We start from the raw sequence: 25,764 nt of genomic DNA on the forward strand, positions 1-25,764 counted from the left end.
CTGCTGCCTATGGAGGGAGTGCTGCCTCTGGGTTTCACCAGCAGCTACGATTGGCGATCAAGCGTGCCGTTGGTCATGGCCGACTCCTTAAAGATGGACCTCTCTACCGCCTCAACACTAAGGCAACCAGTGCTGAAGGGAAGGAGAGCTGTGAGTCGCTCTCGTGTTTACCTCCTGTGTCACTGCTTCCACACGAAAAGGACAAGGTAAGGAGCATTAGTTAGCGCCAGTGTGCACAGGGCAGTGGCATAGGAGTAGGAGTCCCGGTCCCAGTCCTGGGGAGTCACGTACAAGATCAAGGCTTGGGGGGCTTTTGGAAGTTCTAGCTGGGAAAACTGAATAGGTTTTAGTTGTTCAGAGTGTTGACAACTACAAGAACCTATTTATTTAGCTTAGTGTGAAAACTTGGTTGAAAGTTCTTGTAGTGCCTTACTGTTGCAACTTGATGAACTTGATGAATTTTGTTTCAGGCTATCACTAGACAGGATTGAGACCAATCCTGATGGAGACAGGATCTAGACCAATTCCCATATAGTAGGGGTAGTGAATCAGTCATTCTTATTTCTGTGTTTTGTACAGCTTCCTATCATGTGTTATATTTTGATTTGTATTTTTTGTTTGTTTGTTTGATTTCTTGTTTTTATTTTTTATATTTTTGAGAGAGAGGGTCTTGCTATAAAGTCCAGGCTGGCCTCTTCTTGCCTCTGCCTCCAGGGAATGAATGCTGGAATCACAGGTGTGTGCCACCACATCTACTGTGCCTTTGTATATAGTGAAATCCTAAATGTTGTTATTCATGACAGCAGTAGTTCTATGGGTTAGGAATACAGTATCCTGTATTATAAAATGTTCTGGGGTATAGATATGTCCCTTACTCTGTTGTGTGTATTATTGTCATTTTATGCACTTGAAGGCAATATCAGCAGTATACTTTGGCCTTTAAGGAGAATCCTTGGGGATGGAGCATTTTGTGTGTGACTCTTCTTTCATGTCAGTAGACTGTCTTATATCAGTGCAGGGCACTCGGAATTATTACTTGGAGACTGAGCTGTTGATTTGTGTATACCTAGTGTATATATCATGGAAGGGACTTCTGGGTGGAGACTTTTGGTATTTGTTTAACTTTTTTTTTTGATATCATAATACCATTGCAACATTTCTTCCTTCCCTTTACTCCCTCCAAGCCCTCCCATATAGCCCTCCCCAATCTCCTTCAAATTCATGACTTATTTTTTTCACCAATAGTTATTGCATGTATAAATACATTTGTACTATTGCATATGTATATACATGTATATGTATATATATATCCCTAAAGATAACCTATTCAGTCCTTAAGTGTTACTTGTGTGTCTGTTTTCAGGGCTGATGGTTTGGCATTGGACAACTGATTGGTATGCTCTTCCTGAGAAGGGCCATCTCTGATTCCTACCTTTCTTCACTTGCCTGTAGTTCTTTGTGTAGGTTTGAAGCCTTGTGGACTTTTCTCTGTCTAGCTGGCATATCCATTGTGTTCTCCGTGTTCAGTTTCGTAGATGTATTCACTGGGGCTAGAGGCCACAGCTCTGCGTTTTGCTTGGCTATGGTTTTATGCAGTGGTCTCCGGTTGTTGCAAAGAGACGTCTCCTTGATGAGGGTGAAGGTTACACTTGCTGTGGTGTGAGGACAAATGTTCATAGTTTGTTGTTAGGGATTTAGTAACTTAGTACTTACAGGTTCTTCTCCAGTAACCATGGCTTCACTAGCACTGAGTAGTTAGGTCTCTAGTACCAGACATGGGATCCCTCTTGTTGAGCAGGTAGTAATTCCAATTTAAGGTGTGTGTGCTACTGTTGCACCCTGAAGGCTATGCCATGTTGGTCCTTGATGTGGTTCGTAAGCATCATAGAAATATGAGACTGTTGTGCTCTGTCCTTTGGAAGCTTACACGGTGCCTTCTGATACTATGAGAGCTTGTCCTCAGGGAAGGGGCATTCAGGTCAGTCCAGCTCAGGATCCTCTGGGTTCTATGTCTCAAGTACATGGTATCTTGAGCGGTAGGCACTTTACCATCTGCCTCTGGGAGGCAACCGAGGTGGACAGCTTGACCAACAACTCAAGAGAGAGGGAGGGCTTCTCTTGTTTGGTATTGAGGGTTTTTTTTAGGTGGTCTGATAGGTCATTAGAGGGGGTACTATCAGTCCACACAAGAACATTAAAAGTATATATATTTATACACAGAATTGTATGTATTCTAACTAAGGTTTTTCGTTTTGGTGTTTGTGTGTGTGTAGTTAATAGTATGATTCTCTGTGGCTTCTGCAAATATCGTTACTATTATTTTACCACCTGTTCTTCCTCTTGTTGTGTTCACTTCTCTGTCTCATCCCCAAAGGGCACACCTCCTTTCCATTTTCCCTGTCAGATCACTTGTATCCTGTTATCCCTCTGCCCCTCCCATCTTGTGCATTTACCTCCTCCTTGTTCTCTATAAGGGGGAGAGAGAGAGAGAGACAGAGAGACAGAGAGAAAGAGAGAGAGTGTGTGTGTGTGTGTCTCCACAGAGGCCAGAAGAGGGTTTCTGATCCTTCAGAGCTAGAGTAATAGATGATCATGGGCTGCATGAGGTGGGTGCTGGGGACTGAACTTGGGTCCTGTGGAAAAGCAGCAAGAACTCTTAATAGCTGAGTCATCTCGTCGCCCTTCCTTATAGTTATTAGTGTCCCATTAAACTACAATTTTTTTGTTTAAATAACAAATTAGAAAGTAACAATACTTTTGTTTTCTTGTGGGAAAGTGTTGGAACCTCGCTTTTCTAGGTAGCCCAGATTGGGCTCAGCCTTATAGAAATCCTGCTGCCTCTTCTTCCAATACTGGCATTAGAAGCACGTACTATGATGCTTGGCAGTGGTATAATTCATTGGTAAAATATTTAATTTTTTTGTAATAATTTTTAAAAATGATAGTTACACAAATCTCCCTCTTCCCTGTTCTCCTTTAAACTCCTCCCATGCACCTCCCTTAATCTCTCAAATTTATGGCCTCTTTTCTTCAGTTGTTACATATACATGTATATATACATACACATACACATACATGTATATATGTATTGTTAAATACGTAAATACAACCTGCTCAGTCTGTATAATGTTCCTGTATGTATCTGATCTCAGGCTTGGCACTGGAGGACAGTGAGGGACTATTCCTGTAGAAGACTGTTTCTGTTCCTGTATGTGTCTGATCTCAGGCTTGGCATTGGAGGGCAGTGAGGGACTATTCCTGCAGAAGACTGTTTCTGTTCCTGTATGTATGTGATCTCAGGCTTGGCATTGGAGGACAGTGAGGGACTATTCCTGTAGAAGACTGTCTCTCCCTCTCTAGTAGTCTTTAGTTGCCTGCAGTTTTTTGTTTAGGGTTGAGGCCCCTCAAGCTCCCCCTTGACGCTACTGTGTTAGCGTGTCCATTGGTGTTTTCATAGTTTAGGTCTTGTTTAGGCAGACAAGTTGATAAGGCTTCACGGGTGTAGTTTCTAGGAGACATGGCTTCACAGAAAGCTTCCTGCCTCCTAAAGTCTCTCCTCTGGCTCTTCCGCAGTGATCACTGAGTCTTAGTGCAGGGTTTACGATGCAGATGGACTGGTTGGGGCTGGCCTTTACCACTCTGAATTTTGATCAGTTGTGGTTTTCTGCAGTAAATTCTGTTGCAAATAGAAGTGTCTTTGATGAGGAGTGAGAAGAACACTTACTATGGGTATGAGGAGAGATATTTAGGCTATAATTAGGGATTCTGCTGGTGTAGTAAAGTAGTTCTAGGTTTCTCCTCCAAGATCCATGACTTCACTAGCCCTAGGTGTTGGCTAGGTCTGCATACCAGGAATTATTTCTTGCTTGTTGAGCTGGTCTTGAGAGAGCTGATGGTTACTGCTTGGTGTGTATCCCACTGCTGCTCCCTCATGGTTATTGTACCATGCTGGCCATTGTTGTGGGACATAGGTGTTATAGCTGGGTAGGACTGTCGGTTGCTTCCCTTCCTTCCAAGGTGCCTTCTGATAAGAAGGCTAGTTTTCAGGTAGGAAGCAGCAGGTCTGAGCCAGCTCAGATCCTCTGGGTGCCATGTGTGAAGATCACGGCTTCTTTAGCAATAGGACGCAACTTCCACTTCTGGGAGGCAGTCAAGGATGTCAGGAAAGAGCTATCTGTTTTGGAAGTCTCGGAGGGACAGCCTGGATTAACAACTCAAGTCAGGGCTTCTTATGTCTGATATTAGAATTTTTGTATAAAGCTCATGGGAGTATTGTCAGCTCATATGGGAGGGTTTCGTTTAAATTATATATGCATATGTATATACATACTTAGATAGTCTTATGTAATTTTAGCTAGCTAGATAATATTATGCTTCTGATTTTCAGGCAGTCCTTTTAGCCCCTCCCTCTTTCCTTCGTATTTACTTCCATCTCCCTCCTTAATTAGTGTCTCACGGACAGTCGACTTGTACCTTGCAATTCCTCTCTCTGCTGCTCTTCCCTGACCCATGGTCCCTTTATAATTTCCTGTTTTCCGCATTTACTCCAGGTTATACTCACATCTGAAAACTTGGAAGTAGGAACCACAAATAGAGTTATTATATGACATGTGGTCTTTCTAGGTCTGGATCACCTCCCTCAGTATGATCTTATCCATTTGCCAATGGTCCAGTATAGTGCATTTTAATTTAAAAAGAGACTTACTTTATTATTTGTCTCTGTGTTTGTGCATGCACCTGAGAAGGCCAGAAGAGGGCATTGGCTTCTCTGGAGCTGGAATTCCAGGCTGATGTGAGCAGCGTGATGTGGTCCTGGGACTGTTCCAGTCCTCTGAAAGAGCAGCTTATAACTACTAAGCCATCTCCCTTACATTTGTAAAAAAAATTATTATTTCTTTAGTTTTTTAGACAAGATCTCATGTATACCAGACTGCCTTTGAGTAGCTGATGATGACCTTGAATTTCTTGCATTTTGCAGTTGATGTGTGCATTGGTTCCAGTGTTTCATGTATGTTAGCCAAGCACTCTACAAATTGAGCTGCATTCCTACCCTCATTGATGGAATTTTTAGATATCTATTTTAGGGTTCAGTTTTCCCTGTGAACTTTGAGCTGGAACCACACTTTTATGGATTGAGGTCTATAATCTCTTTTGTTTTGTTTTTGAGACAGGTTTTCTCTGTGTAACCCTGACTGTAATGAAAACTCACTCTGTTGGCCTTTGAAGTCAAAGATAGACCTGCCTCTGCCTCCTGAGTTCTGGGACTAACAGCATTAGTCCCAGTAACGGCATTCTGGGACTGGACTAACCACTGCCTGATGAGGGTCTGTAATCTTTTTTTTTTGTTGTTTTTGGTTTTTCGAGACAGGGTTTCTCTGTGTAACCCTGGCTGTCCTGGAACTCACTCTGTAGACCAGGCTGGCCTCGCACTCAGAAATCCGCCTGCCAAGTGCTGGGATTAAAGACGTGTGCCACCACCGCCCGGCGAGGGTCTGTAATCTTAACAGTCCAAAACACTTCTAATTCTGACTTCTCTTACTAAGCATAATGGCTCAAAATGGGGATTTAGATAAGGGATATTCAGCTGCTGGTGTCTCTGCAAATATTCAAAAATCAAAGACTGGAATCTACTTTAGATTCTATGTGTAAAGTGTTAAAGGATCTCTTGCTTTTCTGTTGACAACCTCTCATCATGACTTGATTCAGAGTCCTGTTCATAAAGTATTCTCTCTCACTGGGCATTTTAAAGAGCATATGTGAAAATGTTAAAGAGGACAAATCAATAAAGCACTGTTTTGCAGTGTGATATCATAAGAACACCTGTCTGTAGGAACTGCTTTCTTTTCTCTTTTGGAACTTTTTTAATCACATGAAGCTGAGTAGAATTGTTGGCACTGCTTTGAATCAGTATTGTATGTTGGTATCTTTTATTTTGTATCTTGGTAGAATGTTTAGATACTTCATTTATAATAATTTCCCATGTTTGAAGCATGTGTGTCCGTGTTGTATTGTATGTCTGTATGCCTGGAATTGAATTGCAGGAGTCTCATACAGGAGCTCTAAGCATGAGTTATGCACATTCTTTAAAAAGCAGACAGTTACTAATACAGTCTAGGACACATCCTAATTCTAGAATTCTGGGACTTGACTTTTGAAAAGAGCGCTGAGGATCGCTGAACAATATTTACAGCTGAACTGAGGACTTTTCCTAAGGCCTTGCATTAAGGACATTTTATTCCGTAGAAACCTACTGGTTTTCTTCAATTTGAAATACCTACCCATTACTACATAGCTCTAATAGATTGTTTTACTAACTGAAATTACTAGATTTGGAAGAATATATTTAGGAAAATTGTATTTCTTTTGAGTGAATCCCATGTGCATTGATCAGCAGAGTTTACTTTGAATTTTGATTTGTTCTTAGCTGCTTTAATAATATTGATGAAATTAAAATTGATGAGGTTTTTTCTATATTTTTAAATGATTTTCATTTCATACACTACTTTTAATAGTTTATTTTCTAAATGACCTTCTGCAAAGATTTGAAGAGCCCGCTTTCAGAATTATGATATAGTGAACTCAAAGGTGAGAAACGATTGCTTCTCTGAACAGATTATCTCTCTCTTCCTTTCATTATATTTCAGCTACTTTCCTTCCTCTCTCTGAAACAACTTCGCTGCAGTGAAGAAGGGGTTGGCTTGCTGTTCCCTCTCTGTATCCTAAATATGTAGATGCACTCATCTCCAGGGGGTATTTGTCATGGTTGAGAAAGGAGGGTGTAGGCCACAAGTAATTCCACTTTTAAGATAGCTTTTTTTTTTCTCTTGAGACAGAGTTTCTCTGTGTAGCCTTAGCTGTCCTGGAACTCACTCTGTAGACCAGGCTGGCCTTGAACTCAGAAATTTGCCTACCGCTGCCTCCCAAGTGCTGGGATTAAAAGCGTGTACCACCACACCAAGTTATTCTACTTTTAGTTGCCACTTAATTCAAACAGGTATTGAACACCTGCTGTAGGCTACTAACAATGCTTGGGAGTGAAAAGGATGGCTCTTCTGGAATGCTGATGTGTCTGTTGACCTGTGGGCTATTACATATACTTCATGTTCCACACCACTATTCTTTTTTAAAAAAAGATGTATTTATTTTTGTTTTATATTGTGTGGGTGTTTTGCCTGCATGTATGTTTGTGTGCTGTTTGAATGCAGTTCCCACAGAGGCCAGAAGAGGGTGTCAGATCTCCTGGAACAGGGATTACAGACAGTTCTTTTTTTTTTTGTTTTTCGAGACAGGGTTTCTCTGTGTAGCTCTGGCTGTCTTGGAACTCAGTCTGTAGACCAGGCTGGCCTCGAACTCAGAAATTTGCCTACCGCTGCCTCTCAAGTGCTGGGATTAAAGGTGTGCGCCACCACCGCCCAGCCAGATGGTTCTTAGTTACAGTGTGGGGTCTGGAAGTCTGGAAGAGCAGCCAGTGCTCTTAACCACTGAACTTTCTTTCCAGCCTTGGTGTAACTAGCTCTTGTGATAATTGTCTAAATCACTAAAATTTTTTTGAGGGTGTTTTTGAGCAGAATTATCATTTACTGAAGCATTTTGGTGAAAAAAAAAAAGCTTTAATTAAGCTTGAATTTATTACTCAGCTATCTAAGTAACCTAGACCAGAAAGATGCAGTGGTAAATCTCCTACTTCCTGCAGTTGTTTCCCAATACAGTAGTTAATTAGAACAGCCCAGATTATCTAATTTTACTGGAATTTGTATTCTAAGTTTATAGAGTGAAGTTTTGACAACAACTTAAATTCTTTTGATGATGTATTTTGTTTTTAAAAATTGTTTGTGTCTATATACATATATATGTATGTATGTGTATGTATATGTGTGAATACATATGTGTGTATACATACATATACATATGTGTATGTATATACACACACACACACACACACACACACACACACGTGCACACATATGTGTACAGATGCCCACAGAGGCCAGAGGGGTCAGATTCTACTGTGAGCAGTCCTACATGGGTGCTGGGAATTGAACCCAGGCCCTTTAGAAGGAAGGACAGTAAGTGCTCTATACTACTGAGCCATGACTGCAGCTCACAGCTTAGATGTTTATATAGAAATATTTTCTAACATGGGCTATGTTAAAAAATAAGTAAAAAGATCAATCAGTCAGTCAATAAGTAAAATGGGATATGTTTTCAAGTTACTGAAAAGGAAGTGTGATAAAGTTTTTACTGTTTGCAAATAGCCATTAATGTAGAATTGTTTCATATTTTATCTAATTAGTATAGTGAAGTTGGTAAGAATAATTTATAATTGGTAATTAATTATCCTATTGTTGGGATATTTTATTAAGAATGCAATGAATAATTGTCCTGCTTAGCAGAGCTATTATTCAAAAAAAAAATCCCCAACCCCTCCCCCCAAAAACCTTCTAGGGTACAAAAAGATCTGCAAAAAAAATGAAGGTACGGTGACATGGATGACACAGGTGACACAGATGACATAGGTCACATAGGCATTTACTGTCCCTCTAAAGGGTCTGGGCTCAATTCCCAGCACCCACATAGAGCTGCTCACAGTGGAATCTGACCCCTCTGACTTCTGTAGACTAGGTTTGACTCATTGGCAGAGCACTTGCCTGCCATATACAAGGCCCTGTGTTTGATTCCCAGAACTGCCCCAAATAGTCCATTTTTGTCATGTTATTAAATTGGAACTGGCTTAGTCTCAATTTTTTAAATACTCAGTAGTATTTATACATGTGGTATAGTTTTGTATCACACATTCCTTCATTGTTTCACACTGTTTTTGTGGTGACTGTTAACAAGTCAGCAGTAGAATAGTTGTAAAGGCACTTTGGAATTAGCTTTTTCTGTAGATATTTATTTATGTTTGTCTGTCTGCCTGTCTGTCTGTCTATGGGGGCAGAGAGAATCTTGAGCCTCAGGCTACCTTGGGCTATAGCAAGAGCCTGTCTCAAAAAAATTGTCTCTTAGTGTTAAATATCCAGAAGGAGCTTGAGAAATTGGTAGTATTACCAGTAAACCACACAGGGAAGGCGCAGACAACAAATTGGGTAGTGGAAAAAAAGGGTTTGTGTAAGATTTGCTGTCTGTAAAAGAAGATAGCTCATTCTTGTGCCTTGGCATTTTGTTTAGAGTAAGTAAGGATATTCTCTTTATTGATACACAGAAGTATTATCAGACCTATATGACTAAGCTTTTCCCCAGGAAATCGTGAATTGCATGACCCAGAGAGCTGTAAGTTAGTAGACAGGTTCTGTGTTTTCTTATCATTGGCTACAGTGAAGCACTTAGCTCCCAGTTTTCTATAACTTACAATAACTTACAGAACTTGGAACATAATGTAGATGCTTTGAGTATGATGATGTATATTGGTATTTCAAATCTTATTATTTAAGGGATCTTTAAATATCTGATTAATAGTGTTTATATTTTCTTTTAATATTTTCTTATCTTGTTTATTATTATTATTATTATTACTATTATTAAAGGTTTATTTTATTTATATGAGCACACTGTCACTATCTTCAGATGCAGCAGAAGAGGGCATTGGATCCCATTACAGATGGTTGTGAGTCACCATGTGGTTGCTGGGAATTGAACTCAGGACCTTTGGAAGAGCAGTCAGTGGTGCTCTTAATCTCTGAGCCATATCTCTTCTTTCTTTTTGTGGTTAACTTGTGACAGGGTCTCTCTATGTAGCCCTGGCTGTCCTGGATCTCACTATGTAAATCAGGATGGCCTCCCAAGTGCTGGGATCAAAGGCATGCACCACCATGCCTTTCAAAATCCCTGTTCATTCTAAAGCAATAGTCATGGCATTAATTGTCTTTAGAAATATCTGAGGAGCTTTAAAAAATAATCAGGAAAACAAATTAGACTCCAGCAGGGTGGGAGAGCCCAGGTTTCAATGGGGTGTCTCCCTGTCTTAGGTGCAGTGGAAGTTAAGTACCACTGCCCTAGTGCTTAGAGCCAGGATCTCTCAGATGGGAGCTACTTGAGGGAAGCAGAAGATAAAAAAAGTTAAGTTTAATTTAGTAATTGCAATTTAGTTAAGTGAGACAACATACTTTATACTCTGTTGTGAAAATGTTTTAGACATAAGACTCTGTACTTCTGGAAATCTGACTTTTTTTTTATTCCCTGACTACCATTTCTCTAAATGTCCCCTTTCTCCTTACTCCTGCCACACTTGCTATTTAAGTCACTTTCATAATTCTGATTATGGGTACTAGCCTAATACTAACCGAATATAATTTTAAAAACTGCATGAGTGAAAGGCAAAGTTCAACTTGTGGGAATCAGTGTGGTTCTCTGAGGACCGTGTAGGTCCTGAGTTATCTTGCTTGGCTACAGGCAACTTTACGTACTGAGCCATCATCTCATTGGCCTTTATGTGCATGCTCTTCTAATGTCTGCCGTTATTCCTGGTGTTTTTGCATCCTTTTTGAAAATCCTTGGCTTAAAAAGTTAAGGCAGATGTTTTCCTTTTCTGCTCTTCTAAAGGACAGGTTTTATTGTAGAGAAGATCATCCAACCATGTGATAGGGTTCTACTCACAGATTGGTGGATGCTAATCTCAGCTTTGCCTTCTGCCAAGGATTGTCTCTATGTAACCTGTTTGCACTATAGTACTTCAGCATTTCCTCCATTCTCTTTGACCTTCTCATTCTGACACATACTTCTATTTTCCCTTTCATAGATAGAATTGATCTATCCATCTACATAAGCTCATTCTCTGGAACCACTGTGAGTCACCATGTAGGTGCTTGGAATCAAGCTGTATGGTCTTCTCAGACAGTGCCAGTCCTTGTATCTGCTAAGGCAGTTTTCTAGTCCCATCTTGTTTACTTTCCTCATCTTTAAACTCTTTTGTAAAAAACAGAACAACAATTTAAAAAAAAACATTTTTTCATTCGAGAACTGCTACAATTTGGCTTTCTCCCCTACCGTACTCTTATAAATTTATTTTCATTTTGTTTTGTTTTGTTTTTTAACTTTCTTTGGACATGGGGTCTTGTCCTGTAGCCTAGGCTAGCTTTGAACTCTGGATCTTAATTCTGTCTTGTGAGTACTGGGTTACAGTTGTGTGCTACCCCTCCTGGCTTTAAGTCACTTGTTGGCAGTTTCCAGGCTTGTGTGACTGATCTCCCAGCAGCCTTAGGGACTTGTCTGTCCTTTTCGTCCTCTCCCTCTGGGGTAAATCTTCCCCAGCATCTTTCTTCCCTCCTGTCTGTCTGGTAACAATGTGTTTCAGTTTCTTGGCATTTTATCTTGTGCATTTATCTTGCTTGTTGTTATCCCTATGCCTCTATTTTATTATTTCTACTTCCTGAGTTATCTTTAGACGTCTCTGTGCACTGATGATGAATTTTCTATCTTAATCTAAAACTCTCTTCTGGATTCTGGACTTATCTAACTCCCTGGTCATGACCCAGACCCGTTAATTTGAACTTGCTCTCCTAAGTTGTTACTCTAGGAAGAGCCATTCCTGTTGACTAATGCTGTAAGTGGGGACATCCCTTTTAGTTTTCACACTTCATTTGTCGTCTTTTAGATTTCTTTCTAAGCTGTTCCCACTCTTCTCTTACCCTTGAGTATCTGTTAATTAGCCTCACCTCCATTCTAGTGATGTTGTTGAAGTTGCCTCATCTCCATCCCGCTGTTCCTCAGTACTTCTCTTATGCCTGACTTAGTTTCTTTTCTTGCCTCCAATACCGTCCTCTCTTTCCAGTCAGTCAGTACACTTGTCCAGAGTGACTATTTGAAGGGATTAAGAACCTAGGTTTAAATCCCAGACCATCTGGTACTGCTTGCCTTAAGAACTTAAGTAATTTGCTTAATACTTTTGTATCACATTTTTCCTATAAGGTGGAGATTAATTTAACAGTGTTTATTTTATAATGAAGCTATGAGGATTTGTATTAATATACATCATTGTTAATGTAAGTTTGTATAGTGATAGAAGTACTGTGGAGCTATGGTCTTCTCTAGTAACCATGGCCACAGTGAGCTAGTGAGTTCCTAAGAAACACAACTAGTTGACTGAAGGAAGGTTCAGTTGAAAAGGCCATAAAAATAATTATTGTACTTGACAGTACAGGGTATAAAGTCCTCAGAATAGTAGAAGATGATCTATATATGGTTGCTAGTAATACCACTTTTTAAAACTAAAATTGCCTCTCTGCTTAAACACTTTCCATGCCATAGCATAGACAACCTGAGACCCTGCCACATGAGTTACTGTACCCCTATTGTATGAGAGTGCATGTCATTGTACCCATGTGGTACAATGACATGCTGGTGGATGCTGGGACAGAGCCCAGAACCGTGGCACGAGAATTAAGTGCTCCTTAACAGTTGAACCATCTTGCTAGCCTCCTAGGTCTTACTACTCTCCCCAGCAAACATGTCTTCTAGGCTTTTTATTTCTATTTGTTTTATTTTGAGACAGTGTCTCACCGTGTAGCCCTTGAACTCACAGAAATTTGCCTTTCTGTGTCTCCCAGGTGGTGGAATTAAAAGCATGCACCACATTAGGCTCAGCATGTTTTATTTTTAAACTAACTTCCTTCCTTCCTTCCTTTCTTCCCTCCCTCCCTCCCTCCTTCCTACCTTTCTTCTTCCCTCCCTGCCTCCCTCCCTCCCTCCCTCCCTCCCTCCCTCCCTCCCTCCCATCCTTCTTTCCTTTCGTTCTTCCATGTGTATGAATGAAGAAGCCAGAAGAAGCCAGAAGAGGGTTGTTAGATCTCTTGGACTGAAGTTATAGATAGCTGCCAGCCAGCCAGCATGTGGGTGTTGGGAACAGAACCTAAGTCCTCTGGAAGATCAGTGCACTTTACTGCTATGCCATCTCTCCAGCCCCATGCTTTGAACTTTTTTTTTTTTTTTCCCTGAGACAGGGTTTCTTTGTATAGTCCTGGCTGTCTTGGAACTCATTCTGTAGACCAGGCTGGCCTCGAACTCAGAAATCTGCCTGCCTCTGCTTCCCAAGTGCTGGGATTAAAGGTGTGCGCCACCACCGTCCAGCTTTGAACTTTTAAAGAAGCTTTATGTACAGTATGCTTTATATGATTCAAGGTTAGGTTAACTATCAAGCTAAACAAGAGACACTTTTACTTATTTTAAAAAGGTTTAGATTTATTGGAAAGCTGATTCAACAGAGGCAGAATACCTCAATGAGGCAAAGGTGAACACTTTGTTCTCATTATATAAGAATAGACCAAGATTTTAAATAAGCACCTGTAAATTTAGAACAGGAGAAAACCATATCATGTAAACCAAACAGCAAGCATTCCCACCACAGCCGGGACTTGAGTGGCTCCACTCCTTTTTCCTCTGCTGTCTGTCATCGTTATCGCAGCATGTACATTTTTCTCAGTTACCCTGCATTGCAATAGTGACAACACAAGGGTGAGAGGGCTGGTGTGTGTGTGAGGACAAGTAAAAGTAGTTATATACATGTTTGAAACTGTCAATAAAACAGCCATTTTACAGGTAGACAAGAGAACATGCTAGTGTATTATTGGTAGATAGGTAAATTAGGACAGCCACTGTGGAAAACAATAAGAAATTAAGCGTTTAAATATCACATGACCCGACAGTCTTTCTGGGTATATAAAATGAAGCTATCAGCTCTGAAGGTACTGGCACCCACATATTCATTAAAGTATAACACTTGATAACCAACATAGAGGAATAATGTATGTGTCTTTGATAGATCAATGGATAAACTGAAATACACTTGCATTTCATTATTATACCTTAAAACAAAACAAAACAAAACAAGAAAATCATACCATTTGCCACAATATGGATACTATTCAATGTAGTATATTACATTGAATAACAAGGCCAGGCAGTACATAAAATATGGCATGTGTGTGTATGTATGTACATACATGTGCATGTATATCTGTGTATGTGTGCATTCTAAAAAACAGCAGAGGTAGAAAATACAGTGTTTATGCAGTAGTGCTGTGGAAATGAGATGTAAGCCAAAGATGAAAATCATAGTTACATAGAATAGACAGGCCTGAGGATCCGACACACATTAGGAGGGCTGTAGTTGATACTAGCATCTATTAACATCTGAGTTTTTCTGAGAAAGAGTACATTTAAGGTACTAATGTTACACTGGATATAAAGTAAGTTAAGAAATGGTGAACATGCTTATTTGCCTGTACCATTTTATATTCTTACATACATAACACATGCATATATAATCAACTATTTCAGTATGCATATATTTGTCAAAATATATGCTATAGTTTAAATCCATGTAATAAAAATAGGTAAAAAAAATCATAGTTTTAGGATAGTTAGCACAGACAAGTCAAGACAGATTAAATGATCCATTTTTATTGCGGTGCAAAAGAAATGTTTTATGTAGTTGTTTTGTGATCATCATTGAGTCAGGTAGTATGTGAATACAAAGGAAACGAACAAATGACAGTATATCGGTTAATGTGCTGGGGAGTACCTGCTGTAATTTGTTGTTAAATTTGTGCTGTTGGGTGTTGGGAACTTTTTATATGTAATTTTTCAGGAGAGACTTCTCTTTTATTCTGCTGTATGTTACATAATTTATTTGACTTTGTCATTTTTTTTTAAATTAAAATATAACTTTGAAATTTCTATGTTTGTTTTGTTCGAGACAAGATCTAACCTTAAACTGTGTATCTTTTGCTTCTGTATTCAAGTGCTGGGATTCAAATGGTATGTCCCCACAATGGATCCTCACTTCTTACCTTTGAAAGACTTTACAAATAGCGGTTTGTTTCTGTTGCCATCAGCCAAGCAGAACAGAGCTAGATGAGAAGGGAAAGGAGAATCACATCTTCTCCGTAAGCTCCATGTAAATGGTGATGCCCCGTTTCTAAGCACTTCAGATTATAAAGACTTCCTTTCACTTCTTTATACTCTTAAGCTTAGGACTTTTCCACCACACCACACTACTTCTGTAGAAAGACTAGTAGTGCATGAAATTAATAAGCTGTGAAAAAAACTTGACTGCTAACGCTTTTTGCATTTGTTACATCTGTCTGAGAAACCATTTATGAAATCATAGGTGTTATTAATTCATGTATACAACTCTTAAGATGTTCAGAAAGTGTTTTCACATTGTCACTGCCACATTTGAGTATCAGATGATAGCAGTTAGGTTGACAGGATGCATTGCTGCTGCACAAGTGTGAGGACTTGAGTGTAAGTTCCAAGCACCCATGTTTTAAAAAACCAGGCCCCATGTACATACTCAGCATTGGGTATGGGAGGGGGGATAGAGGTAGGAGAACCCAGGGAGCTCATTGTCTAGCTGCCTTCAGTGAGTCCACCTTAAGTGGAAGACTGTCTCTGAGATCAAATACGTGTATGTATGCTGATTTGTAGACAGCAGTAGAGGAAGAGACTCAGTAGTGGCTTTTGGTCTCCACATGCATATATGCACCCATATCTACATGAATATGTATATACACATATGCATATATGCACCCATATCTACATGAATATGTATATACACACCATATACATGCATATATGCACCCATATCTACATGAATATGTATATACACACCATATACATGCATATATGCACCCATATCTACATGAATATGTATATACATATATGCATATATATGCACCATATCTATATGAATATGTATATACACATATGCATATATGCACCCATATCTACATGAATATGTATATATACACCACACACATGCATATATGCACCCATGTCTACATGAATATGTATATACACATATGCATATATATGCACCATATCTACATGAATATGTATATACACACATGCATATATGCACCCATATCTACATGAATATGTATATACACATGCATATATATGCATATATGTACCCATATCTACATGAATATGTATATGCACACCATACACATGCATATATGCACCCATATCTACATGAGTATGTATATACACATATGCATATATATGCACCCATATCTACATGAGTATGTATATGCACACCATACACATGCATATATGCACCCATATCTACATGAGTATGTATATACATATATGCATATATGCATATATGTACCCATATCTACATGCCTATGTATATGCACACCATACACATGCAAAATAGAACAGAACAGTATCCTGCACTGCAGAAGGATAGGGGCCAAGGTCACTAGTAGATGGTGAGGAAAGTGGACCAGGCGACCAGGTGAGCTCAGGCTCCTGCTCTGCTGCTAAAATGATGCCACAGCAGTCATCTCAGGGAGGCCTCTTGCTGCTTGTACTTTACAGTGTATGTTTCTTTCAGAGATGTGAATGCTTTTTCATAAAAGGACAGCTTTTCAGAGCCACTCCAGTGTCTGCAGTTTCTCAAAATAACAACCTCAAAATATGCCAAAGAAGTCTATTTTGGGGCAGCACATTCTGGTCCCCTACAGTCATATTTTTGGGTGGTAGATCCTGAGCCCTAGCAGTCTCTGCTGCTCTGGTGAAGGGAAGGTGACATCGAGTGCTGATGAGCGAAAAACACCAAGTCACTTATCAGCTTTAGTCAAGCTTCCCTGCCTTTCTCTCATTTCCCTGGTTGGGTCAGGCCTTCAGTTTTTTCCTTCATGGGTTGCATAATTATCTTTCAAGATAGGCTCCTTTCATCAGTGAGCTGTGGTGACAAAGCCCACACATAGGACCATTGTGTGTACTGGGGATTGAGCAATCGAAAAAGGCCTTTGTCCTAAGGGAGTCCTGAAATAGTTTATCCTTTATGTAGAGGCACTTAAGTCCAGCCCCTTTTAACCTATTACAGGTGTACTGTAATTACATCTACTCTATTAAATGTTCTGCCCCGCTCTGTCTCTGTCTCTCCCTTCACCCCCCACTTCAATACAAATGAAAGCAGCCACTGCAGTCAGTTGTCAGCTTTTTGTATTACCAGGTTTACATCTGCGAATGTAGTCAGCTGCAGATTAATAGTATGGACTATTGAGTCCATACTAAATGTGTAGACTTTCTTCTTGCTGTTCCTTTAGCAAGACCGAAAAGCTATTTACATAGCATTTGTATTGTATTAGGTATTATAAGTAATTCAGAGATGTTTTAAAGTATATTTAGGAGGATGTACAAAGGTTATGGGAATGCTGTGCCATATTATATGAGACTTTTTGAGCATCCTTTAGAGTTTGGTATCTTTGGAGGTAGGGGCTGGAAACATACTGAGGGGCATCCTTAATTCTCACTGATTTATCTATTATCTTAGCAAGATTGTATTTTTAATCTTTGTATGTATATTGTATTTTTTATGATGCAAATCTTGTGATCTTCAAAATGTAAACTTGTAACACTACCGGGGAGAAATCCTGCTGTCCTACACATACTTTCTAGTTGCTTCCATGGTGCGAGGACACTTTGCTGTTGTGGTCTTCATAATTAACAGACCTTCAGAATTGGGTATATCATCCATTCACTTACCTTATAGGTTGTGGTAAGACCTAGAAAGATATATTAACTTCTTTTTGAAAATCAACTTATTATTATTATTATTATTATTTATTTTATTTTGCTTGCATGTATGTATGTATGCCCTCAGAGGTCAGAAGATGGTGTTGGATGTAATGGAACTTGGGTTGTTATAGATGGTTGTAATGTCAGTAATGGGAATTGAACCTGGGTTTTCTACAGTCCCAAATATACCACTTTCTTAAGTACTTTTATGTGTAGATTCTGGGCCTTAATTGATTGATTTAGTTGTGTATTTATTTTGTGAGTGTGTGTCTGTGTATCTGTAGGTGCACAAAATGTGTGGGTGTGTATAGAGGGCAGAGGACAAGTTCTGGGGTAGGTCCTCAAGGGCCATCCGTCTTTTCTTTTTGAGACAGGGTTTTCACTGACCTGAAAGTTGCCAAGTAGGTTAGACTAACTGGTCCCTATCCCCAGGCATCTGTCCACCTGTGCTTCTGCAACATTGAGATTGTAAATGTACTTACGTCATGCCTGACTTTGTTTGTTTGTTTTTGTTTTTCTCGAGACAGGGTTTCTCTGTATAGCTCTGGCTGTCCTAGAACTCACTCTGTAGACAAGGTTGGCCTCGAACTCAGAAATCCACCTGCCTCTGCCTCCCAAGTGCTGGGATTAAAGGCGTGTGCCACCACCACCTGGCTTGCCTGGCTTTCTTGAAGTGCATTCTGGGCATTGAACTTTGGCTCTCATACTTGTAGTACAAGCACTTAACCAGATGAGCTATTATTACTCCAGCTCCTTGAATATTTTGATTAATTTTACACTGTAGCTTATTACTTTGGGGGCCATGCAGAATATTTTATAGTAGGATCTTTTGTTACCAGTTGTGAACTTTACAGACTTTTGAACAACATTGGGATTCAGATTGACTACATTTCTGAATAAGGCAGAAGATATTATTGGTCACTTTGTTCTGTGCTTGCTTTGTCACTGAACTTGAGCAATGTGATGGAAAAGAATCTAAAAGGGGGAGAAGGGAGTCACTTATCTGTGGGTTATGTAGTATTAATTACAAGCCATTGTGGTTTTAAAATTTTTGTTTTGTTCATATTGCTCAGAATGTCATCATGCATGGCATGGGGCTAATTCAAAGTTCTCTTAGTCTGTGGCAGAGGGCAAGTGTATTAGGAGATTGGGACTAGGTATGGTAGCCCATACCTGTAATGCCAGCATTCAGGAGGCAGAAGCTGGGAACGATGATTGTGAGTCTGAGGCCAGCATACTCTACATAGCAATTCCTAGGACTGAATAGTAGGACTCAAAAAAACCCAAAAAATAGCAAAAAGAAAAGTTTGAGAATAATCATTATACTATTCAAAAACCTTTCCTCCCGTCTCCCCCTTTTGAGATAAAATAGGGTTATTAAATAAATATTATGGACAATTTTACATTAAAACTACAAAAGCTCTAATACGTTTGATGAAGATGAAAGTAAAGATATATACATCTAATTTTAAGTGTTTATTAAGTAAAGAAGTAACTTTACGTATGTACATGGACTTTCTTTAAAACTGGAAAATGCAGAGCTACTTTTGTTATATGACCTATTCATTTATTTGCACAATTATTAGTAAGTTTATGTAAAATAACACACTTTTTTGAATATGTGCACAGGGTTGGGTCACTACCACCACAATCAAGGTACAGAAAGTTGTGTCTCTTCCAGAAACTCTCCTCATGTTGTTCTTCTGCACTACCTAAGCCTCTTCTACCCCGCCTCTGGCAAACCAGCTTGGACTTGTTATGCTTCCCATTACGTTTTCTAGATTGTGATGTCAATAAAATCATAGAGAACCTTTGGAATCCTGTTTCTTTCCTGTAGCATAATCTCTTTAGTATTTGTGCTATTTATATCAGTTGCTTATTTCTTTATTGCTGAGCTATAGCTATCCATTAAAGAGTATACTGTTACTGTTCATTAAAGGGTAGTTTCAGTGCTTGGCAACTGCAAACAAGGCTCCTGTAAACTTGCATAGACAGGTCCTGGGTTGTTGACGTAGGCTTTAGATGTCATCATAACTGTCCCTAGGGAAGTGGAAGACTCTTTATGTGTGTGCCTATCTGTGTCTCCATCTCTCCACACTTAGATCCCCATCTCACCCCACCCCCACACATACATACTCAAACACACATACTCACTGATGTAAAGACTCAAGAGTGATTAGACTGAGACTGGCCACAAACCAAGGAGTGCCAGGAGCTATGAGAAAACTGAAAAGGTCTATAGAGGGAGTGTGTTTCAACTGTCACCTTGATTTAAGTCCAATAATGCTGATTTCAGACTTGCATGACACATGAATGAACGTTGTGTTTAGGCTTGGATCTCATCTCACCTTTAAGATATATGACCGTGTGTAGGCATACACTGAAGTCCTAAAAACCCTGAAACTTGGTCTCAGGCATTTTGAATAAGGGCTGCATTGGCTTTTTAAAAAGCCGTTCTAAAATGTATAGAGAATATTTCATCATGATTCCTTTTTAAGTGTGTGTGTGTGTACCCAGACACACCCGCCGTCCTGTGGAGGTCAGGGGGTCTTTGGGGAGTTGGTTCTTTCCTTCCATCTTTACATGGACTCTAGGAATTTAAAACTTGGATTATATATCTTTTATCATGATTCAAGTTTTTTACTTCCTTAATGGTTGTTGTATAGAGCAGCTTTTCATGTGCTCTTAAATTGTTTGATAATGTGTTCATATTTTTTGCTTGTTTTTAAAAATTGATTATTTTTTCTTTAGTTTATTCATCTTTAATTTTTTTCAAGCCTTTATTTTCCCACAAATAGTCCTTGTACTCTAGGGAATTAGCAACATGTTTATCTTTTTGTAATTCTTGATGTTTTATGTTCCATTGCTAAAAACTTGTTTGTTTTTTAGTTTCTAAAGTGAGCTTTTCTTTTCTGACTCCTGATAGATTTGCTTGGTAAGGGCAGTGAGTTGGCATTTAATGAGCTGTGTTGGATAGTTCTGAGGTTGCGGTGACAAGCCTGGAGTGAGAAGAGTACCAATGCATAGGACCAGCCCCCAAGGACTAGTAGGGATAGAGTTGGCTTCAGGGACAACTAAGCTGAGAATCAACTTCTAGAATTCCCTGTAATCTCCTTCCAGAATCCCAGGGAATGCCTGAAGTGTTGGATAATGCTGAACCCTGGATATACTAAATTTTTTATTACTGTACACATCAAGTTAGGTGCACAAGGATTAATAATTCCATGTAGTAGTTTGTGGCTAGAACTGATTGTGAGTAACTAAATCCCAGGAAACTGGCCGGGACTGCTGTGCTGCCCAGATCCTCTCAGTTGAGTGCTTGAGTTCTGTCCTGACTCAGACATCTCCAAATGATTAGGATCAGGACTGGAAGTCTTTCTGCCTTAATGACCCTAAAGTGGAGGGAAATGTATTTTATGTACAAACCTAGCTCAGGAGACCTGTAAAGGGAGCTAGCTGCCTGTGGCTGAGTAGTGAGTCACATGGCTATCCCTAGAGTCCTTGTTCTGTCCTGTCTGAGTATTTTGACTTGAAATTAATGTGGTTATAGCCTGCTGAGAGAGCCCAGTGGGTAAAGACACTTTCCTGCAAGCTTCAGGACATGAAACCACATGAGGGAAGGAGAGACCCAACTCATGCGAGTTGTGATTTGACCTCTGCACATGCACTGTGACGTGGGAGAGCCTGCTTCCCAATACATCTTAAACATATGTAATGTGAATGAAACAGTGTTTCCTGCTAGTTTTCTTTGCAGTAAATAACCCTCTTGTCAAAGTCAGGAACTCTGACTTTGATTCCTCTCTGAGCTCCTGTAAGAAATAGCCATTTTCTTGCATATCCAGACCATCATCACCTTGCTAACTGTTTTACGGACACATTGTCTTTTCTGCTGCCCTTATACATGCTGTGTTTTAGTGCGCTAACTCTTCTCATCCTCGTTTGGTGTCTGCTATAAGTGCATGACTTGCTTCACTGAACTAGTTATCACAACTAAACATTACTCTACCTATCTCTTTATTGTTGTCTTTTTCTTGCTAGGGCATAAACTGCATGAGTTATGGACAGTGTCTTGTTTACTCCTGTCTCCATATTCCTCAGATAGTATGGGACATATGGTAGGTGCCTAAGGAGTTTTGTATGAATGAATAAGAACACAGTAAAAATAAATAAATAAATAAAATGGCCCAAGCTGATATGAGCTCCCATATGACATAGAGTTTAGAGTGAAGACAGAGGCACAGTAGCCATTGCAGTAGGCTCCAAGTGATAAAAGGCTCGTGTTAGGGGAAAGGCAGGCAGAAGTCTTGGGCTTTTTTAACCCTATCAGAGTAAGCCAAGATTTTTGGATGTGTACCAGATTTAGTAACTAATTGCCCACTCCTGGGTACAAACTTCATTGTTTTTTGTTTTTTCATAGGAGGCTAGTACTGTTCTTTCATATAATGTTCACCCATTGAATACATAGACTAAATGGTTTTATGACCCTCCTGCCCCCAAACAGGGTTTCTCTGTGTAGCTGTGGCTGTCCTGGAAATTACTCTGTAGACCAGGCTGGTCTCGAACTCAGTGCTGGGATTAAAGACAGCAGCATCACTGCCCAGCAGGTCCTCTCACCTATTAATTACTGTTTTGTTCTGTTGTTGAAGGATTTTCCCAGCTAAGCTTACATTCTTCTAGTTACCATAAAGGTTGAAAAAAATGGTGTTTTAAGATTGTAGTTAAGTCTTGTGTAAAGCAAATTTGGATCTTGTAATTTATTTTCACTTAATAGACTTCAGGATTTTTGGAAATTGAAAATCATAAACAGGTACACATTGTAGAATTTTGACTTTTATTTTAGGTTCCAATTTTGGATTTTTTTTTTTTTTTTGATTTTTCAAGACAGGGTTTCTCTGTATAGCCCTGGCTGTTCTGGAACTCACTCTGTAGACCAGGCTGGCCTTGAACTCAGAAATCCTCCTGCCTCTGCCTCCCAAGTGCTGGGATTAAAGGCGTGTGCCACCACTGCCCAGCCCAATTTTGGAATTATTAATAAGGATAATGTAATTGAGATCGATAACTATGACAACTTATGAAAAGAGTCTATAAAGATGAGGCTATCACTCCAGAGTTGTTTTTGTAGCTGGTGTTAGACAAATATGTACATTTCCTGTAGTGAGATACTAAATATGTAGGATTTGAATTTAAGCAATTGAGGAATGAAGTGAATTTAAAACTTTTGCTTTGACAAAGAATGCTAATGTTTGTAGCAAAACAGAAAACAGCAAAACTTGTAAGTAGGATGTAAAAACCACACGACTCTATGTATTCATCATCTTAGGTTTTTTCTTTGCCCATAAGTTACTTTGTTCACGAGACACTTATTGTTAAAGGCTTTTCTTGCTGATGTTCATGTAACAGTTATGTATTTAGTTGTTCATCCAAAATACAGTTTCTCTGAAATGTTCTAAAATACCAACATTAAAAGTAATTTTTAATAACTTTATTCTTATAGAAATTAATGGCCTTTCATTCTACATCTCATTTTGAATTGGTGTATGGTTCCCACTTTATTTCATTTAAATCAGTAGATCTTACTACTCTTTTTGTGTGTGTGTGTGTGTGTGTGTGTGTGTGTTTTTGAGACAAGGTTTCTCTCCTGGAACTCACTCTGTAGATCAGGCTGTCCTCGAACTCAGAAATCTCACCTTGCACACTGTGCTATGCATTCAGGGTTTTGTGTACTGAGGTTTCTGTTAAAAATCAATAGACCCCATGTATTCCATGCATTTATATTGTTTTATTCAACTTTAAGATTACAGTTTTAAGATGTCTTCCATCTGTGTAGACTTGTGCCAATATAGTTGTGATCAGCCATGGGTAGTCACTTAATTTAAATTAATTAAAAACAAGTTAATGGCAGTAGCCACTAACATGTAGCTAGTGCTCCTCATTGAACAGCACAGGTATAAAACAATTTTTTTTTTTTTTTATGTATATGAGTACATGGTCACTGTCTTCAGACAACCCAGAACAGGGCATCAAATCTCATTACAGATGGTTGTGAGCCACCATGTGGTTGCTGGGAATTGAACTCAGGACCTCTGGAAGAGCAGTTGGTGCTCTTAACCGCTGAGCCATCTCTCCAGCCCAGTATAAAACATTCTTAGAACACTCTGGACAGTGATAGACTATTACAAGAAGTTGGGAGATTTATTGGGCTTATGAGTGTGGTGTGTGTTCATGTATACACGTGTGTTCATATGAAGGCTAGGGGTTGACATTAGCAATCTTTCTAAATCACTGTCCACTTTATCCATTGAGGCTATGTGTTGCAGTTGAATCCAGAACTTGGTAATATGCTAGTCTAGCTAGCCAGCCTCCTTTAAGGATTCTGTTTTTGCTGTAATTACAGGCCAGCCCCCATGACAACACTGTATTTACTATTGATTCTAGAGATCCAAACTCTATTCATACTTGCACTTAACTGTCATCCAGCCCCTTGTCTCAGGAGTTTGGAAGTTGAAAGCATCAGCTTCAGGTTATTCTAATGAGATCTTTGTGATTGGGGTCTGTGCATCAATTGTATGTTTATACTCTTCACCTTATGTTTTATTCATCATATTAGGCTGAGGTATTTAGGGCTATGCAGAATAGAATTTGAATTTGCAAATGCATATTTTATGTAAAGACTTAATTCCAAATATATTGTTCTTGTAATGAAACAAGGATAATGAGAGACTGACATTATGGAATTTAAATTGATTGACATTATGAAGCTAACAGTAGAAATTGTAATGAACCTACTAGATGTGGGAAAATGTTTGTTGTTTTAAGTAAGCTAGCTCAGCTTCACATCTCCATCTTTAAATGCTAAGGACTGAAAGTACTGTTTAGAGCGCCAAGCTCAGTCCACATGCTTGGAAAGTACCCACTCTAGACTGGCCGGCTGGCTTTCACTATTGCTCATTTGTTGTGATTGTTCTTTGTAATTACCCATCATGACCACCTTTAGCTAGATTTATGGATTTTTTGAGAGTAGGGGATTCTAAGTGCATATTCAGAATACTCAGAGACCTTTAAAATAATCATGTCAGATATTACTATTTTGCAGATGAACAGCCCTGACATCTCTATAGTTGGAGAATTAGGACTAGAGAACATGCTTCCTGTCAGCCTATCTACCTCTCAGCTGTTGTTGTTCTGAGGGATGACCTAAGTTACTGTGGGCTGAGGTTATTTTCTATGAGCATATGAACTATGCCAGGATAAAATAATAAAGGTTGCTTATAAATAATTCCTGATTCGAACACTATCTCCTACTTGGTTTAAATGGTCTATTTTTAGAGGTATTTGGGTGGTATTTTTACAAATTACTTATTTTGGAGTCTGGAGAACTGACTAAACAGGTAACAGCACTGGCAAGACCTGGGTTTGACTCCTTGCTCCCACATTACAGTTCTCAGTTATCCATAATTTCAGTTCTAGGGAATCCAAAGCTATCTTCTACCAATCTCTGTAGTCACCAATCACGAAAGTGGTGCACAGACATTCATGCAGGTAAAGCATGTCCATTAAAAAAATGATTGATTTTTTAAATAATGTGTATCTGTGTGATTGACTGAATGGGGGTTTGTGTATGTGAGTGCAGTGTCCACAGAGGCCAGAAGTGGGTGTTAGACCCCTTAGAGTTGGAGTTATAGGCAGTCGGGAGCCGCCTCTGGGGACCAAATTGATGTCCTCTAGCAGTATATGCTCTTAACCACTGAGCCATCTCTCCTGCCCCAGATTACTTGATAGTTTTAGACGTGACAGCATTATGATCCTGAAGTGCTCTGAGTTTTAGACTAGACTAAACAGACTAGATCAAAAAAGGGGTGAGGTAATAAATGAATGGTAGAGTGTTTGTGGAGAAGGCCCAAACCCTTGGTTTGATACCTCTTACCATCATCACATGAGCTGCTTTGATGGTGCACTCTTAAAATCCTGGTACTCAGGAGATGAAGTGGGCAGAGGGTCAGATGTCTGGCACCCTTGGCTATATGGTAACTTTGGACCAGCCTGAGATCATGAGACCCTTTTTTAAAAATAATTTAACTGGTTTCTTAGCTTAAAGAAATGCTGCAAGTTTGTATTTTTCATATATTGCATTTGGTGATAGCCAGTACATATGGTATTAGAGTGCTCATTTATAGAAACTAATAAAACTTAATGAGCTCCAAATTCTGAGCTCTTAATTTTATAGCCTAGTTACAGTTT

At 39.3% G+C, this 25,764-nt stretch overlaps 1 protein-coding gene across 1 annotated transcript in view; it reads left to right on the top strand.

Annotated features, from left to right (window-relative positions):
• Positions 1–2: 2 nt before the first annotated feature.
• Positions 3–25,764, top strand: part of Kat6a (lysine acetyltransferase 6A) — a gene marked incomplete at its 5' end in the record, with an annotated part of 97,434 nt that continues 71,672 nt past the window's right edge. Inside the window, one exon of the mRNA XM_031391222.1 lies at positions 3–206. Within this exon, the coding sequence (XP_031247082.1) occupies positions 3–206 (204 nt within the window). The remainder of the gene's footprint in view (positions 207–25,764) is intronic.

This window comes from Mastomys coucha, unplaced genomic scaffold, assembly GCF_008632895.1.
Source record: "Mastomys coucha isolate ucsf_1 unplaced genomic scaffold, UCSF_Mcou_1 pScaffold22, whole genome shotgun sequence".
Taxonomy (NCBI): Eukaryota; Metazoa; Chordata; class Mammalia; order Rodentia; family Muridae; genus Mastomys; species Mastomys coucha.